Source organism: Scyliorhinus canicula, chromosome 13 (assembly GCF_902713615.1).
Source record: "Scyliorhinus canicula chromosome 13, sScyCan1.1, whole genome shotgun sequence".
NCBI lineage: Eukaryota > Metazoa > Chordata > Chondrichthyes > Carcharhiniformes > Scyliorhinidae > Scyliorhinus > Scyliorhinus canicula.
This window is the reverse complement of record NC_052158.1, coordinates 120,532,420-120,552,549: the sequence shown is the minus strand read 5'-3', so window position 1 is coordinate 120,552,549 and position 20,130 is coordinate 120,532,420. Positions and strand designations below refer to the sequence as shown.

The window sequence follows — 20,130 nt, the reverse complement described above, 5'->3', positions numbered from 1 at the left end:
CTCTGGAGCGAAGCACTGCATAGGGTCAACTCCACCTCCACGTGCGCAAGGCTCAGCCTGACGCAACTAAAAGTGGTACATAGAGCCCACTTAACAAGAACCCGTATGAGTAGGTTCTTCCCGGAGGTGGAAGACAGATGTGAACGGTGCCAAAGAGGCCCGGCCAACCACGCCCACATGTTCTGGTCCTGCCCCAGACTCGTGGAGTACTGGACAGCCTTCTTCGAGGTAATGTCCAAAGTGGTGGGAGTGAGGGTGGAGCCATGCCCGATAGTGGCGGTCTTCGGGGTTTCAGAACAGCCAGATCTATTCCTGGGGAGGAGGGCGGATGCCCTTGCCTTTGCCTCCCTGATCGCCCGCCGTAGAATCCTGTTTGGCTGGCGGTCAGCAGCACCGCCCAGAGCTGCGGACTGGCTGTCCGACCTCTCGGAATCTCTCCAAATGGAGAAAATCAAATTTGCCATCCGAGGGTCGGACGACGGCTTCCACAGAACGTGGGAGCCATTCATGCAACTGTTCCGGGACCTATTTGTGGCCAATGTACAAGAGGAAGAATAGTCGGGGGAAGGTAGCGGGAGGGGGGGGGGGGGCTACAGGTTCGTTACGGGGGTTCGATGGCTAGCTAAGGCCCAAAACCAAGCTAAATAAACATGTTGAGGGGGGGGGGGGGGGGGGGGGGCGCAGTTACTACTACGAAGATGCTTACCTGTAAATATGTGTGTTAATTTTTGCGTGTTTGTTTTTGTTTGTTTTTTTTTCTCTCTCCTAACAATTTGTAATTTGTTCAATATAAAATACGAAAACTGAATAAAAACATTTATAAAAAAAAAACTAATGACAGGCACAGCAGCCTCCGTATCATGTTCTATGTCAGTCGTGTGGCCGTTCACCTGGAGCGTGATTTCTTGGGCACAATTCTTGTGTGCAGCCACACAATGTATTTGTGGTACTGCTCGTCATCGTGCTACACGTAGTGGGCCCTGTCATGGGTGGTGGTGCGATGGGTGGGTGGCTCCTCACTGGGCCTTTTGTCTCCCGGATCCCTGCATCCCGCTGCGTCTACTGCTGGTCAGTAATTATCCTCCCGGTCCACCTGGTCAGGGGAAAAGGTTCAACGGTGTTATTCCGGCATCTCACCCTTTGCCCATAGGTGCCCAGTGCTGGGGAACGGGTTCTTTGGTCCCAGCGGGCAGTACACACACCCTAAACTGAGCACTGCCATCTGCTGGCGTTCTTGGCTTCCCTGTTCGGCACTTTCCCAGGATACCGCAATTTCCACTGCTCTTTGGAAATCCTAACGAGCTTCGGCTAGTAGATTATTTGCATGGACAAATCGCGGAACCCAACTAATAACTGATTGCGTAATGCTTCGCCCAGGGTTGGGCCAAACCGACAGGTCTCAGCTAGTTTCCTGAGACGAGCCATAAATTTGCTAATACCTTCACCTTGGGCCTGGGCGGCCAAGTGGAACCGGAAACGATGCACTCTCGGTGGCTTTGGGTCGAAATGTTCCCCTACCGAGGCTGCCAGGGTGGCGGATGAGCGGGTGCCCGGAGGGTCTGGGTGGGTAAGACTTTTTATAATGCTGTACAGGGGTCCCCACAAGCTGTCAGCAAGGTTTGCTGCTTGTAGGCAATAATCGTGTTAGTGCTGAAGAAGAACTATGTCCTCCCTATGTTCTGTCCCCAGTCATCCGTACCTTCATTAATGACTCTAACTTCCCGATATGCGGCATGGTGAAGGCTTCCACTGGGGCCTGATGAGGCCTGGACGAGGTAGATCCCGGTGTCGACAGATGCCCCTCTGAATCCTCGTCGCCTGTGTTCGATCCGAGGTAAGCAGCCACACATAAGCAGCAGTTTTGAACACAAAGAGGTTTTATTAGAAATACCACCACCCCCTGGAGGGTCTCATTCCCTGACCTGCACCCAGGTCAGGGTTTTTATATTAGACTGGCTACCCCTGTTAAAGGGAAGCTGTGCCCCATTACCGGGGAAGTTCATATACAGGGAAATCCTGGACCGGGATCCTCCACCCTGGGGACTAAGTCGTCATGCTGGTGGGAAAACTGGCGCCAACGACTCCGGCATCAACGGTTCCCCAAGATGAGGAATTCTCACCTTTCTAGGGGGCTAGGTGGACGCTGGAGGGGTTGGCACCGCTCCAGCCGGCACCAAAGGGATGGCGCGAGTTCGCACATGCGGGGAATGGCTGGAGTGATTCCGTGCATGCGCGGACTGGCCGGCATATTCTCGCGCATGCGCGGTGGGGTCGGCCCCCGGGCAATATGGCGGAGCCCTGCAAGGGCCCAGTGTGGAAGAAAGAAATGCCCCCACGGAACAAGCCCGCCCGCAGATTGGTGGCCACGATCCCGGGACAGGCCACCGTGGGCCCCCCGGGGTCGGTCCCCCCTGAGAACCAACAACACATACTCACCTGCCAGGTCCCACCAGTGCATGAGTTGAGTGATTCACGGCGGCGGGACTGGCTCAAAATGGACGTCCACTCAGCCTAGTGGGGCCCGGAGAATCGCCGGGGGGGGGGGGGGGGGGGGGGGGGGGGGGGGGGGGGGGGGGGGAGGGAGGGAAGGGGGGGGGGGGGCTGTCAACGGCCTCCGACCAGCATGGCGGGAATCCCGCCGCCGCCTGAAAAATGGCGCCATAGAATACGGCAGCCGGCATCGGGGCGGGATTCACACCTCCCACCAGGGATTCTCTGACCCAGCAGGGGGTCGAAGATTCCCGTCCCTTATGTTTCCTATCCCTTGGCCTCCACTGGCTTTACAACAGGTATAAAACAATTATTACATTCCAGCAATTTCCGAATGGATCAATTCTAAAAGTTCAAATGGGAAGATTGACCTTTTATTACACAAGATTGAGTAAGAATAAATTCAGTATTCACCTGAGGCCCAGTGTCATCGCTGGATCCCAGACCACTAGTGAATGATGGGGAAATGGTGGCCGTGATGTGAGAGAGGGAGTTAGCAAAAGAGGCAAGAGGTGGCTCTCTGGTCAGGCACCTCCTACCCCTCCCCCCATCCTCTTTTCCAATGCTGGGTCGCTCAGTCAGTGACTTAGTGTCTTTAAACAAGGGACCCACTGGAGCCTGCAAACAACCCCTCACCGGTCCCTGCATTTTGATGCCCGCTCCCATCCAATGGCCTAATACCAATGGCAGCAGGGTGAAACCCTTAAGTGCGCTTAATTGCCATTAGGTACCTCAAGGACTAGGTAGGAAGGCTGTCCATGGGTCTTCCTGACATGGATTTAATGAGGGTGGAGATGGGAAGGCGGTGGGGTGCAGACCTCCCACCCTCCCCCCCCCCCCCCCCCCCCCCCCCCCCCGCCCGTTTAAATGTCCCTCCGGTTTGAAAACCACCCCCGGGGAAGGCATTAAATTCTGATCCGCAGCTCCAACAGTGCAGTGCATCCTTGGTAGTGAACTGAAGGTTCAGCTTGGATTAGGTACTCAGTGTCTGAAATGGTACTTGAATCCACAACAATCTGACTCAGTGGTGAAGGTGCTAATACTGAGTCACGGTTGACATTGCAGAGACAATCATGGCTACCTTTTATACAGCGCTGCATCATACAATCATTTTCTATGAGGTGCAGTTATTTACCTTGCCTAGAAATATTTGAAGAATATTGATTTATTGTCTACAATAAATTTTCTACACTGAACCCAACTGTTTTGTAACTGCTGAAGTGGAACAGGAACAACAAATGTGCAACGTCAATTCCTAATATAAGAAAGCACGACACAGTATCAGTTCTTCACAATACTGAAACAGCTTCACAAAGCCAATCACACTTGATCGGGATATCAGGCCTACATATTCCTGCAGATTTATGGGCTCGATATCACTGGATGGTTTAATGTTCAGCAAACTACTGGACTCCCTTTGTAAATTCTCTGCACATTTACAGGACATAGGATTTATCAGAATATGAATAAGTGTTTAATTCCCACACAAGATCATCACACAACATTGGCACGAGCACATCGCAAGTTGCAGTTTATTTCAACGACAGGCTAAAACCCACTGGATAAGATTGTTGCAATATTGTTAACGCTTTCCTCTGGTTGGTATCGGGTACACATATTGCAAACTTCATTGACCTTTTCATCCCCATTTGCAACCAAAGAGAAATATTATCAACGTTTGTAAAGTGTAACGGATACCACTGAGTAGCCACGCACTAATCCCAACCTTCTATGAGTTATAAAGTACTCAACCACATGTCTTATGACATCATCTGAATCACTGGAGTACCTGCCTGCTGATTATTATCCACTATCCATTGTTCTCTTCTTACTGCTGATGCAAAAGTAAAGGAAACTCATAACGTGTCGACTTTGATCAAGTTAATTATTTTTGCAATAGCCTTCTGTACTGATCCTTGGCAAATAACAGCTACATAAATTGTATAATTTAACGAATAAACTCTTAAGAAATACGCAGAACAAAGTGAAAATTAGCATCACTTGAATGCCAAGCGGAATTGAGCAAGGAAACAATACATCAGATATCTACCAACATTCAACCTTTTATTTTATTTCTTTTTTTTTTGCGTTAGCACCCATTAAGGGAAAGAAAATAATATTTATCCAGAAACTTGGTATGTTTCCCTTTGGACCCAATTATATAATGAACAATCAAGTCAAACTAAGCACAGATCAGCTATCTACTCCCTCCCCGTGTACACAAACATTATGTTATAACCTCAGTCACACGCACCTGTGCGACATTTATCCTTTTTTGTTAGTCTTTTTCCATGTGACCCTTCAAAGCAGGATTGTTGAGTAAGTACACATTAGTAATGAATCAGTTTTGTTCCATTAATATCATTCACTGGCAACAGAATGAGGATTTCCCAAACTCCTCTCGCTCATTTAACAGAGGTGTACCAGTCATAATTAGAGGAGACGGCTTTAGCAATTAGCCACAAATTACTCGGCGTGGAATGTGCTTTTTTTTTGTGATGCCACAGAGGATCTTATTAAGGTTATTCTAAGCATATTTTATACCCCATTCAGCCAATATCCCCCAATCCTTTTCCTCAAATTCGACCATTTTCATGGTGTTTGTTGAAGCATGATTATGCAGCCATCATACCATTTATATCAGATCTGAGCTGAATTCTTCAAATATGCTGGTCTGCTTTGAGTGCGTATCCTTCACACAGGGCTAAATAAAATTAAATGCTTCTTACCGACATGAGTGATAACATTGACCAGTCGCTGTGTGAGCTCTTGATGTGACATCTCTTCTTCCCTTAGACAGAGGAGCATCTCACAGTCCTCAGCACCAAATCTACAGCTGCTCCTGTAGAATCTTCTCAAACACACAAAGACAAGTGCCACTCCCAGCAGCAATATTCCATTCAAGATACTGTTGGGGTTGCAGCTATTTCTGATTCTTTTTTTGGCATTTTCAGTAATATTCGACACCTCCTTTTTAAAAAAACATACGATTTTAGACCAAGGAAACTCAACATCCAGATATTTTTAGCGATGTGGGGACAAAGCCAATGCAATTCTGTATCAGACCTGCTTGCTGCTCATTTCTATTAACACTGAGTCAGGCTTAAGCAGCAAATCAGTGTGCAGCTACCTGCCTCAAGGGAGATGCTGGGTGACCGTACTTCAGACCAAAACCTGGAGTTAAGGATTATTAGGACTGGAACAGGAATAGCATAAAAAGATGACAGATCCACAGCTTTAGTTGAATTAATTTAAAACATTCTGCTTCACATTTAGACCTAAAATACTTCCTTGTTTAAAACAATAAATCTTTTAGACTCAAGTAATCACATATCAGCCTGACACATTAATTGTCTTTGGTTGTCCGTTTGGATTATCCCTTTTTATGAGTCTCCGGTTAAATAATATTTTCTATTGACATCTGCTCATTAGCTGCTTCAGTGTCTGAATATTAGCAACATGGTAACACCACCATCTGCCACAGCCCAGGCAGACAAAATATGCAAAGGCCCAAAAGCCATGGTCGCCAAGTACGATCGATGTGAAAAACCTTAGCAATGCAATCTATGAGATGCAGCTGCTACCTGCCCTAATGCCTTGAGGGATCATTTCTGAAATGACAGCTGAAATCAATGCACTCTGTAATCCCAGCATGTGTTCGAAATGAAGGAAATGCGGAGCAATCCTGTGAAGTGTGTGAAGAAATTGTAAACACAACATGTTTAGAAAGAACCTTTGCAGTCAAGAGGTTAAGAGGGCAGAAAATATTCAGTTTGAATCCCTGAACAATGATGCTGGCCCTGGGAGCCAGACCAAATCTGTGCTAAAGTGAGAATGTTTTCCTGTGTTCTTTACAATTCTTTCTTTATGAGAATCCACTGTTAAGTAGAACCTATGAAACTTTTTCTATTGGAAAATGTCTCAAAGTTCTCTGGATTATTTTTGGAGATGTTTTGATTCATTGCCATGGACACAGGGAGAATGTTCATCCATCCAGTCTTTCTCTAACGTGGCTATTCCTTTCCTGATGTTTCACCTTCCATTGTCACTAACAACAGACCCCCATCTTTACCAATGGTTAGACTTCCTCAATTCCCTCTTCTTCACATCAGCCAAAATCCCATGAGATGCTGGAACTCTGATTTTCCTGCAGACAAATTCATTGGTTATTCACTCTGTCCAGCTGATTCTAAGGACTCTCATCAGACCCACATTTCAAAAGTTGTAATCCTCTTCTCATCAATGTTATTGAGAGTCCAGCTTTTACCCTCCACAGTGCAATGGTCCATGTTAGGAATTTTGTTAGTTGCTTTTTCAGATGCAAACCAACTGACATGTTCCCTTTCGTTATCCTCCCTTTTATTGTTTCGGTATTTTTCATGTGCATTTTTTGCTTTAATTTCAATTTTATTTTCACCACTTTATTTATCCATGGCATTTCTTGGCTACTCTATTTCGATTTTTTTAATGGAACATATTTCTACTAACTCTATCAATCTCTCCTTTAATTGTTAACAATAACCTAGTACTGTCTAACTCTTTGACTGTCAATATATTTCTCCAGTTTACCTTCCTTAGCTCCATCCTGGGGACTATAAAATAGAGTCCCCAAGTTCAATTCGTCCTTCTTGGCACTTGGCTCTCAGCGAGGAGAGACCGGCCTAACAGCTTCTTGGCAGCTCTCAAAGAACTCGACCATGACTCTCAACTCGGAGAGACTTGCCTAGCAGCTGCACCAACCAAGTAAGTGTCCAGTCAACGCACGCTACGAGATAGGCGCTCCTAACCATTAGTCCATACCAGCTGGAAGCCTGCAGACTCAGGATCGAACGAGAGGCCAATTGTACCCCTGACCTCGTGGGTCCCTTTTCCAAAGCTAAGTACTGGCCTTTTAGTGTTAGTAGCGAATGACTGTGTATATAATAAATGTGTTTTGATTTGAACCTTACTAACTGGTGTATTGAGTTATTGATCAGCACTTGAACTTGAAACTCGTGGTGGTATCATAAAGATACCTGGCGACTCTAGAGCAAGGTGATTAAACAGAGCAAATTAAGTGTAAAGCACACATAGCACAATGAGCAACAGGTGGCCAATGCAAGCCGCCTAAATTGCCAGGAAGGGGGGCGGGGTACTGAAAATCCCATCCAATGTTACAATCTCGGTAGATTTTTTTAACAAAAAAGAAATCTGAAATCCCAATTATCTTCTAAAACAATGAAGCCACGAGATTCCATTGTTGAAAACAGGGAAACCTTTAAAGTCAAATAAAGCAAATACTAAATATTCCAGAACTAATAAAAGTTAAACATGAACTAACAGGTAAATTGCAGTGAATTATAAACTGGAAATTGAACATTAAATGCCAGAAGCAACTAAAATAAATCTTACAAATGGTCTCATTAATCGACAGGGTATATAGGTAATCAAACTCAGTCACGGTGAACTTCAGCTCCTCTCTAGTCCAGAGCTAGTCTGATCCCCAGCCAACAGCAGCACTCAACCAACCGGAAACCCGCGTGCATGGTCTTCACCACAAATGGGACACAGCAGCAGAACATTTTCAACTCGATCTGGAGGGCAAAGATCCACCAATCTCATCTTCAAATAACAGGAATGGCTGCAATAATCTAATCTCAGCTTTTGGATCTGGACCCTGTCATCTACAGCTTGCCCATACTGCACCGCTGGATTCATCACCTGCTTCTACCGAAAAATACAGGGCGCGATTCTCCACTGCCCAGGCCAGGTGGGAGAATCACGTGAGGGTCGCTCTGGCCCCCCTCCCACGATTCTCCCACCCCCCCCCCCAAAATGGGTGTCGCGTTTTGCGACATGCCTCTCGGAGAATCGTGGGTCGCCTTCTCCAGCCCGAATGAGCCGAGCAGCCTGCCATTCCTGACCTGTTCACGCCGGCAGCGACCACACCTGGTCGCTGCTGGTGTGAACATGGTGCCAAAGGTTCATTTGTGGCTTGTGGGGGGCCCAGAGGGGAGTGAGCATCACGGCCGTGCTCGGGAGGGGACTGGCCCGCGATCGGTGCCCACTGATCGTCTGGCCGGTGTCTCCATAGGATGCACTCTTTCCCCTCCGCCGCCCCGCAAGATCAAGCCGCCACGTCTTGCGGGGCAACGGAGGGGAAGACGGCAACCGCGCATGCGCAGCTGATGTCATTAAGCGCCGCCGGCCGTGTCATTCCCGGCGGCTGAGATTTACGGCACGCCGCTCCTAGCCCCCCCCGGGGGGGGGAGAATTGGGGGCGAGGAGCGGCCTCCGACGCTGTTGTGAAACACTCCGGGTTTCACAACGGCATCGGGCCTTGCAGAGAATTCCGCCCACAATCTTTGAAATTGCAGATTCCATCCATAAGAAATGAGGAGGTTTCTGGAAATGACAGAAGAACATGGTTTAATGGGTTAGCAGAAAAGGCAAATGAATTGGGTCAGCATGTGCTGTGAGGGGATGGGATCTTGACAGGTTTTTCAAGGGCCGGTAGAATAAATAAGATTCAAAGGAAAATAAGTTTTTTTCAAGAACGTCTCAAGAAGAAATATGAGATCACATGGAAAACATTTTAAAAGATTTTTTATTGGATTTTTGGGTTTTATAGATATTGCAACCAAACAAAAAATAAATTAGTTCTCAGTGCAAAACAGGTAGAGCATAGAACAAGAATCAGTGCAATCGTTGGAACAGATACGACAGGATGAATTTAGAACAGTATCCTCAACTTGTTCCTTCCCCACAGTTATGAGACCTATCTGTACCAACGAAGGATATAAGTCGACAACATAAAAATACATCATACCCTCGGGGCGGCACGGTGGCACAGTGGTTAGCACTGCTGCCTCACAGCCCCGAGGATCCGGGTTTGTTCCCGCCCCGGGTCACTGTCTGTGTGGAGTTTCCACATTCTCCCCATGCCTGCGTGGATCTAACCCCCACAACCCAAACATGTGCAGGGTAGGTGGATTAGCCACGCTAAATTTCCCCATAATTGGAAAAAATAGAAATGGTTACTTTAAATTTTAAAAAAAAGATAAATCATACCCAGCATTATAAAAAAAAACAGGAGAAAATCCACGAGGACCCCAGCGCTAAGGAGGAAATTACCTTTATAACCCACAGCTCAATCCAATCCACATCCAGGCCCCAAACAAAACCGGTCACTTGACCACAAAATTATGAAGAGAGGACCGGTGACAATAGGTCCATATTATTCTCAGATCCAGGGTCTTTCACAAGGCGGCAAGGTGGCACAGTGGTTAGCACTGCTGCCTCACAGCTCTAGGGACACAAGTTCAATTCCGGCCTTAGGTGATTGTGTGTGGAGTCTGAACATTCTCCTTGAGTCAGCGTGGCTTTCCTCCGGTGCTCTGGCTTCCCCCCACAGTGCAAAGATGTGCAGGGTAGGTGGATTGGCAACGCTAAATTTTCTGTCAGCGTCCAGAGATGTGCAGGTTAGGTGGGGTTGTGCGGAAAGGCCAGGGGTGTGGGCCGAGGTGGAGTGCTCTTTCGGAGGGTCGCTGCAGACCCGATGGGCTGAATGGCCTCCTTCTACAGTGTAGGGATTTTATGATAGAAAAAGAAGAAAAGAGGGCAGACCAGGGCTACCAGAACCAACCCACCAGGCTCCAGGTCCAGATTCATCACAGAACACGTGAAATGTCCGAAACCAAAAGGAAGCAGGTCACGTGATTGCCAGGCACATAACACACCCCCAGGGGAATAACAGGATAGCCAAAAAGGTCCAGACTTCGAGTCAGGATATCCTCCAGTCCCAGCCAAAGGGGACCCTCACCCCAGGGGGAATGGAGTCTTCAAGATGCCCCTCCAAAAGGAGTGCCGTGGAGCACCCAACCCCCTAGTGCCAGGGAACCCACCCCAACAACCAGGACCACCCAGAAAAAGCCTGCATCACCACAGAACGAGCACTCAAAATGGACCCACCTTCAACAGTCAAAACATCGAGACCAGCCAACGACCGCACACACTAAAGCAAAGCATCACTCCACGTAGCTTAGGGGAAAGGCAGGTGTAAAGTGAGGGACACAACAGAAGATTCACTCCCGGGGGCTCTCAGAAAACAGGAAAAAGGGAAGAGCCAGAACCATCAGAACTAACCTTTCGGATGACAAAGAACCTGCACCCTGCCCAGTCCCAAATTCTCGAGCAACTGTCCGACACACACCAACAAAGAGGAGAGCCAGCCATTCAGACAATAAGGGGGCATCATACCTACCCTTGGGAAAAGGAAGCAGGATATCTACCAGGCACAGCACTCAGCCCATCGCAAAATCTCCACACACCCCGGGGCCAAATCCAGCCTCCCGGGTTCCCCCTGCAGGTGCCCCCAATCTTCAGGGGCAACAGGAAACCGTCAATGCTCCAGGCCTACCCTAGCCAAGTGCTGTCCCCAAAAGAAGCTGAGAAGGACATGACTCCGGATCTCCCATACATCCCCAATGCCTGAACCCCTCCAAGCATACACCTATCCAATCCCAACCAGGCAAATACTCCACCTACACAAGAAAAGAAAGAATAAGCTCTCTGGCTCTAGTCAAAAGGGGACCCCAGTCCAGAGGAAAAAGAACCATCAAGGTACCAGAAAATAGGCATCTTGGGAGGGAGGGCTGATCCTCCTCCCCCAACACTAAAGAGCCTCTACCTGCCCCACCAGGACCCAGACCAACTCCATGCTCACCCAGATGATGAGGTAAGAAAAAATAGACCCCGGGGGGGGGGGGGGGGGGGGGGGGGGTGGTTTGGTGGTGGGAGAGACAGTCAAACCGGATTACGGAAATGACCACCATATAAAGGATACTCGAGGCCACCCTCATCCCCTGTCCCCAACCATGAATACCATCTCCACTATGACCTATTCCGTTAATGGACCAGACACTCTATTAATTCCAATAGTATTGAAAACAGTTAAGGAGAGAGACCAGTATTAGGAGAAAAAAACAAACTCGACCCAAAGGAAGAGTCAAACAGAACCCAGTCCTCCCCAGGATAACAAGAAGGCTGGCCGGGTCAAAGAAGGATAAAAGCACGGATTCCCAAAACCGAAACCAAAATAAAAATCAGAAATAATAACAATTTCATTATCACAAGTAGGCTTACATTAACACTGCAATGCAATTACTGTGAAAAGCCCCTAGTCGCCACATTCCAGTACACAGAGAATTCAGAATTCACAGCTGGTACAGGAATTGAACCCACGCTGCTGGCCCTTTTCCTGCATCACAAACCAGCTGTTTAGCCCACTGAGCTATAGATAGATACGATTAGCTGTAACTGGGGGAGCTATCCTCAATCACTTTTTTAAAAAGTATTTTTATTCAGGTTTTGCAGAATTTTTCATAATAAAACAGTAGTAACCATAATAACAAAACAAACTAGAGTGAACACTAACATAGTGCAAAAAGAGAATATACAGTAACAATTAAATAGACATTACCCCACGCGACCCAGCCTCCCCACACCATCCCAATGAAGCACTCACCCCCCCCCCACGGATTTCTGCTGCTGATACTTTAATTTTCCCCGAGAAAGTCGACGAACGGCTGCCAGCTCCGAGAGAACCCTAGCATAGACCCTCTTAAGGCAAACTTTATTTTCTCGAGGCTGAGAAAACCCAGCCATGTCGATAACCCAAGTCTCTACACTCGGAGGCTTCGAGTCCCTCCACATTAATAAAATCCGTCTCCGAGCTACTAAGGAGGCAAAGGCCAAGACGTCGGCCTCTTTCGCCCCCAGGACTCCTAGGTCTTCTGACACTCCAAAGATCGCTATCTCTGGACTCGGCACCACCCATGTGTTAAGAATCTTGGGCATTGCCCTCGCGAACCCTTGCCAGAACTCCCTAAGCTCCGGGCATGCCTAAAATATGTGGGCATGGTTTGCAGGGCTGCCCTTGCACCTCAAACAACTGTCTTCTACCCCAAAAAACTTGCTCATTCTCGCTGCCGTCATGTGTGCCTGGTGGACCACCTTAAATTAAATTAGACTGAGCCTGGCACATGATGAGGAGGAATTAACCCTGCCCAGGACCTCTGCCCACAGACCCGCTTCCAACTCCTCACCTAGCTCCTCCTCCCACTTGCCCTTGAGCTCCTCCACCGGGGTTTCCTCCGCCTCCTGTAGTTCCTGGTAGATATCAGACACCCTCCCTTCCCCCACCCAGGTGCCAGAGACCACCCTGTCTTCTATCCTCAGTGGTGGCAGGTTCAGAAAGGCCACTACCTGTTTTTTCAGGAAGGCTCGTACTTGCAGATATTTAAAGGCGTTTCCTGGCAGCAGATTAAATTTGTCCTCTAGTGCCTTCAAACTGAGAAAGCTTCCGTCTATGAACAGATCGCCCATCCTTCTGATGCCTGCCCTCTGTCAGCTCTGGAACCCACCATCCATCCTACCCGGGACAAACCTGTGGTTGTTACATATCAGGGTCCAGACCGACGCTCTCTCCACCTTCTTGTACGTCCTCCACTGTCCCCAGATCCACAGTGTCACCACCACCACCGGACTTGTGGAGAAACGGGTCGGCGAGAACGGCAAAGGAGCCATTATCAAAGCTCCCAGACTAGTACCTTTACATGACGCCGCCTCCAGCTGCTCCCACGCCGCACCCCCCCCCCCCCCCCCCCCCCCCCCCCCCCCCCGCCCACCCCTCCCCCCCCATCGGCCACTTCCTAATCATAGCTATATTGGCCGCTCAGTAGTAGCTACGAAAGTTCGACAGCGCCAACCCCCCCCCCCCGACTGCGCTCCAACAGCGATCTCCCTATCCTCAGTCACTACGAGGACAAACTAACTCCAACCATCCGGCCTTTTCCCGTCCACCCTCCTCCCTGAACCACAAGGATTATCCGACATTACGAAGCGTGATTCCATTTAGGATTAAAATTTTGCACAAATCCCATTCTCCACATTCGACTGACCGTGACATAAACTAAATCTGAATTACCAATGGTATGGACCACCGCATCCATATTACACACTCCCCTTTAGGAATAAAAGAGGACAGCACCAAGCAAAAAAGAACATGATCACCAGGGGGCAATGACCAGGATAAAAACTGAAATAACAACTGAAATGCAGGGCAGTCCTCAGGACTTACTCACTGACACTTGAAGAAATCAGAAGTCAAGGATGAAACAGGATCAAAGAGCACTCTTCAGGATCTTTCAAGGATTCCAACATAAAGCATGAGACACCATTAATTCCACTATCTCAACAACACCTAGGCCCCAGCTGGAGTAGATAATTCAACCAGTTTGGTTACATCCAACCCCTCACGACAAGCATCAGGAACTGGGCAAAACAGCGTCAGTGAATGGGAGCCAAACCAACCCCCTGCCTCGAAGACAGGCCACGTTGTGCTCCATCGAATTTGATATGCCCAACGTCCAAACCAAGATTCCCAAAACATTGCATCAAATCTGCATACCTCCACCCTATCCCCATAACCCTACCTAACCCTTGGACACTAAGGGCAATGTATCATGGTCAATCCACCTAACCTGCACATCATTGGGCTCTGGGAGCAACGTGTCCTCCTCTGTGTTGCTTTTGCTCACTCTCCCTACCAGGCTGCAGGTGAAAGGAGATAGGAACTACAGCACCCACGTGGTCTGACCAAAGACATTGGGCAGGATTCTCTGGTCCCCCAGCCCTGTATTTCCCGGCGGTACGCTATTCGCTGGCAGTGGGATTTTCTCTTCCCACCACTTGTCAGTGAGATTTCCCGTTGAAGCCAGCCCACACCTCTGGAAAATCGGTGGATGGGGTTGCACTTCCGGTGGAACAGAGAATCCCAACAGTCAGAGAATTCCGGCCATTGAAGTGAAAACCAAAGCCTTCACCATGTGTCACACCACTCCCTGTAGACTTTACCAACTTCAAGTAGCAGTTAAAATCTCCCAGCACTTCTACTAACTCAGCAACAGTCGATAGCTATCAATCAGCAACTAATCTGCAAGTGGCACACTTTGTGACTAGGGTGTTTTCATCACAATCTGTTTTGATGTTTAAATTTCCTTTGAGATTCTGTTTACTTTGATCCGGTATCCCTTTATTGGGGCTGCCTTTTCATTTATCCCTCAATTTGTTGACTTACTTTATTTGGTTACCCAAAGGAAAAGCGTTTTTACAGAACAAGTAGTTAGGATCTGCAGAGCATTGCCTGAAAGAATGGTAGAGACAGATTCAGGAGAGGCTTCAAAAGAGGATTGGATGATTACCCAAAGAGAAAAGATTCACAGGGCTTTGGGGAAAAGGTGTGGAAGTGGGCTTGGTTAAATTGCTCTTGCTGGGAGCCAGCACAGTGGGTAGCACTGTTGCTTCAAAACACCAAGGTCCCAGGTTCGATCCCCGGCTTAGGTCACTTTCTGTGCAGGGTCTGCAGGTTTTCCCAGTGTCTGCGTGGGTTTCCTCCGGGTGCTCCGGTTTCCTCCCACGAGTCCCGAAAGACGTGCTGTTAGGTGAATTGGGCATTCTGAATTCTCCCTCTGTGTACCCAAACTGGTGTCTGGGGGATTTTCACAGTAACGTCATTGCAGTGGTAATGTAAGCCTACTTGTGACACTAATAAAGATTATTCTACTTCTTATTATACACAAAAGCCCAAAGAGCTGTAACTATTCTGATTATATGATTGCATCACAGACATGGACAGTTCTTGAAAAATTGACTAACCCACTGTGCATCCTGTAGTGATATGTATATATAGAGACATGTGAAGGGTTAATGATTACATCTTAGTGTAACACAACCACTAGAAGGCAACACCAGATTCCACTATAAATATGTGAACTCAAAGGATCTTGGGTCTCTTTGAAGCAGGAGTGACTAGAAAGCAGAATGTTAGAGATATAGATCACAGCATAGTTAGCACGTGTAGTATAAATTAGTTAATACTTTATTCTAGATTACTTGATTACTAGTTAAAGTTCTGTAGAGTGCGCAGACTCAATATTAATCAATTCATTATTCATTAAATCTGTTTTGCTTTAAGTTGAAGATTGGTGGTTTCTTGAGAATCACACCATCAGACCATTCTGGATATATAAAGCAAAGAGTAACGATATATTATCAAAGAGTAATATAACACATCCCAACATGTTTTTGTCGCACATTTCCAATATCTGGAATGTTTTGCTTTTCACCCCATCTGTCAGGTTACTAGAAAACTGTGATGTGGTTAAACACTTCCGTCTCATTTGTTGGCATTTATGTTGGGTGTGACATCCGTTTAATGAACTTGGCTTTCTAGTGCCCTGGGCTTGTTACCTGTGCACTCATTACATCGTGGAAAGGTGATCCGTGGGTCGATGAATCTGCTAGTTTGCAGCTGGAGCTGCCTTTCATCTGGTGGCTGAAACAAGAACAGGCAAATGATCTGGCGGAGTTCATTTCTGCTCCCACCGATGAATATCCATTCACAAACGGCTGCAGTAAAAAAAAACTTGTATTCAAAAGCAGCAGGTCAATAGTTCGAGTAAACACTTTGCAATCGAGCACTTAGTGTACATTTTGCAGTAGCTGTTGCTGTAGAGAATGGATACCACAATATTGAGTGTTTTTCTCCCCACAGATGCTGCCCGGCCTGCTGAGTATTTCCGGGGGGGTCGGGGGGGGGGGGGGGGGTCTATAATGAGTGTGAAGCACCAGGTCCGACAGTGCTCACATTCACCCCTGTCTTACCTTCTCTGAAATACATTCTGTAAAACAGCACTCACAATGGCATTCTAATGTCAGGCGTTGGTATGTATCCCCTCACAGGTTAAAGAGATGAAGGAGCAGCTCAGCACCCACTTTAATTGTGGAATTGCAGGATTTATTTCTAAATGAATGTGTATATGGTCGTAAAGCTCTAAATCAAATCTATATAAAGTGAGTTAATAAAAATAGAAATATCTAGAATTTGCACGTCCTTTCATTGAGGCTGTAGAAATTGGGAATGTAGTAAGTAATCTTGCTATTTGCCATTAATGTGACTATTGCTGCTCTTGGCTTACACTAGAGGTTCTTACCTCACATGCACTTGCGATGGTGAGGAAAGGGAGTGTCACAAACAGGAACACAGAGTTGTATTGGCCGCAGCTGTGTCACAAACAGGAACACAGGGTTGTATTGGTCACAGCTGTGTCACAAACATGGACACAGGGTTGTATTGGCTGCAGCTGTGTTACAAACAGGTACACAGGGTTGTATTGGTCACAGCTGTGTCACAAACATGGACACAGGGTTGTATTGGCTGCAGCTGTGTTACAAACAGGAACACAGGGTTGTATTGGTCACAGCTGTGTCACAAACAGGAACACAGGGTTGTATTGGTCACAGCTGTGTTACAAACAGGAACACAGGGTTGGATTGGTCACAGCTGTGTCACAAACAGGGACACAGGGTTGGATTGGTCACAGCTGTGTTACAAACAGGGACACAGGGTTGTATTGGTCACAGCTGTGTTACAAACAGGTACACAGGGTTGTATTGGCCGCAGCTGTGTTACAAACAGGGACACAGGGTTGTATTGGTCACAGCTGTGTTACAAACAGGAACACAGGGTTGTATTGGTCACAGCTGTGTTACAAACAGGTACACAGGGTTGTATTGGCCGCAGCTGTGTCACAAACAGGAACACAGGGTTGTATTGGTCACAGCTGTGTTACAAACAGGAACACAGGGTTGGATTGGTCACAGCTGTGTCACAAACAGGGACACAGGGTTGGATTGGTCACAGCTGTGTTACAAACAGGGACACAGGGTTGTATTGGTCACAGCTGTGTTACAAACAGGTACACAGGGTTGTATTGGCCGCAGCTGTGTTACAAACAGGGACACAGGGTTGTATTGGTCACAGCTGTGTTACAAACAGGAACACAGGGTTGTATTGGTCACAGCTGTGTTACAAACAGGTACACAGGGTTGTATTGGCCGCAGCTGTGTCACAAACAGGAACACAGGGTTGTATTGGCCGCAGCTGTGTTACAAACAGGGACACAGGGTTGTATTGGTCACAGCTGTGTCACAAACAGGAATACGGGGTAGTATCGGTTGCAGCTGTATTACAAACAGGAACACAGGGTTGTATTGGTCACAGCTGTGTCACAAACAGGGACACACGGTTGTATCAATTGCAGCTGTGTTACAAACAGGGACACAGGGTTTTATTGGCCGCAGCTGTGTTACAAACAGGAACACAGGGTTGGATTGGTCACAGCTGTGTTACAAACAGGGACACAGGGTTGTATTGGTCACAGCTGTGTTACAAACAGGAACACAGGGTTGTATTGGTCACAGCTGTGTCACAAACATGGACACAGGGTTGTATTGGCTGCAGCTGTGTTACAAACAGGTACACAGGGTTGTATTGGTCACAGCTGTGTCACAAACATGGACACAGGGTTGTATTGGCCGCAGCTGTGTTACAAACAGGGACACAGGGTTGTATTGGTCACAGCTGTGTCACAAACAGGGACACACGGTTGTATCAATTGCAGCTGTGTTACAAACAGGGACACAGGGTTTTATTGGCTGCAGCTGTGTTACAAACAGGTACACAGGGTTGTATTGGTCACAGCTGTGTCACAAACATGGACACAGGGTTGGATTGGTCACAGCTGTGTTACAAACAGGGACACAGGGTTGTATTGGTCACAGCTGTGTTACAAACAGGGACACAGGGTTGTATTGGTCACAGCTGTGTCACAAACATGGACACAGGGTTGTATTGGCTGCAGCTGTGTTACAAACAGGTACACAGGGTTGTATTGGCCGCAGCTGTGTTACAAACATGGACACAGGGTTGTATTGGCTGCAGCTGTGTTACAAACAGGAACACAGGGTTGTATTGGTCACAGCTGTGTTACAAACAGGAACACAGGGTTGGATTGGTCACAGCTGTGTCACAAACAGGGACACAGGGTTGTATCGATTGCAGCTGTGTCACAAACAGGAACACAGGGTTGTATTGGTCACAGCTGTGTTACAAACAGGGACACAGGGTTGTATTGGTCACAGCTGTGTCACAAACAGGGACACAGGGTTGGATTGGTCACAGCTGTGTCACAAACAGGGACACAGGGTTGTATCGGTCACAGCTGTGTCACAAACAGGGACACAGGGTTGGATTGGTCACAGCTGTGTTACAAACAGGGACACAGGGTTGTATTGGCCGCAGCTGTGTCACAAACATGGACACAGGGTTGGATTGGTCACAGCTGTGTTACAAACAGGAACACAGGGTTGTATTGGTCACAGCTGTGTCACAAACAGGGACACAGGGTTATATTAGCCGCAGCTGTGTTACAAACATGGACACAGAGTTGTATTGGTCACAGCTGTGTTACAAACAGGAATACGGGGTAGTATCGGTTGCAGCTGTATTACAAACAGGAACACAGGGTTGTATTGGCCGCAGCTGTGTCACAAACAGGAACACAGGGTTGTATCAATTGCAGCTGTGTTACAAACAGGGACACAGGGTTGTATCAATTGCAGCTGTGTTACAAACAGGGACACAGGGTTTTATTGGCCGCAGCTGTGTCACAAACAGGAACACAGGGTTGTATCAATTGCAGCTGTGTTACAAACAGGGACACAGGGTTTTATTGGCCGCAGCTGTGTTACAAACAGGAACACAGGGTTGGATTGGTCACAGCTGTGTTACAAACAGGGACACAGGGTTGTATTGGTCACAGCTGTGTTACAAACAGGAACACAGGGTTGTATTGGTCACAGCTGTGTTACAAACAGGTACACAGGGTTGCATTGGCCGCAGCTGTGTTACAAACATGGACACAGAGTTGTATTGGCCGCAGCTGTGTTACAAACAGGGACACAGGGTTGTATTGGCCGCAGCTGTGTCACAAACAGGGACACACGGTTGTATCGATTGCAGCTGTGTTACAAACAGGGACACACGGTTGTATCGATTGCAGCTGTGTTACAAACAGGGACACAGGGTTGTATTGGCCGCAGCTGTGTTACAAACAGGGACACAGGGTTGTATCGGTCACAGCTGTGTTACAAACAGGGGCACAGGGTTGTATTGGTCACAGCTGTGTTACGAACAGGGACACAGGGTTGCATTGGCCGCAGCTGTGTTACAAACAGGGACACAGGGTTGTATTGGCCGCAGCTGTGTTACAAACAGGGACACAGGGTTGTATTGGCCACAGCTGTATTACAAACAGGAACACAGGGTTGTATTGGCCGCAGCTGTTTTACAAACAGGGACACAGGGTTGTATTGGCCGCAGCTGTGTTACAAACATGGACACAGGGTTGTATTAGTCACAGCTGTGTTACAAACAGGAACACAGGGTTGTATCGGTTGCAGCTGTATTACAAACAGGGACACAGGGTTGTATCGATTGCAGCTGCGTTACAAACAGAGACACAGGGTTGTATTGGCTGCAGCTGTATTACAAACAGGGACACACGGTTGTATCGGTTGCAGCTGTGTTACAAACTATGTGCCCTCATGCGTCGCTTGGGAAGAGGGAAGATGATGTGAGGGGAAGGGGGCATGGATGAGATGGGAGGGGAATGAGAAGTTGAGAGAACAGAAGGGAATAGAAAGATGAGAGTTGGAGAAGGAGGGACAGGAGAGGAGGGGAGAAAGGGTTTCGTGCCC

The 20,130-nt window shown here is 47.7% G+C and overlaps 1 protein-coding gene across 1 annotated transcript in view; it reads right to left on the bottom strand.

Moving 5' to 3' along the window:
* The window catches only part of mcf2l2 (MCF.2 cell line derived transforming sequence-like 2), a 465,252-nt gene extending 459,671 nt beyond the window's left edge, over window positions 1-5,581 (bottom strand). The window contains exon 1 of the mRNA XM_038816480.1: window positions 5,220-5,581. Coding sequence (XP_038672408.1) covers window positions 5,220-5,298 — 79 coding nt within the window. The 5' untranslated portion in view covers window positions 5,299-5,581. The remainder of the gene's footprint in view (window positions 1-5,219) is intronic.
* Window positions 5,582-20,130: the final 14,549 nt, after the last annotated feature.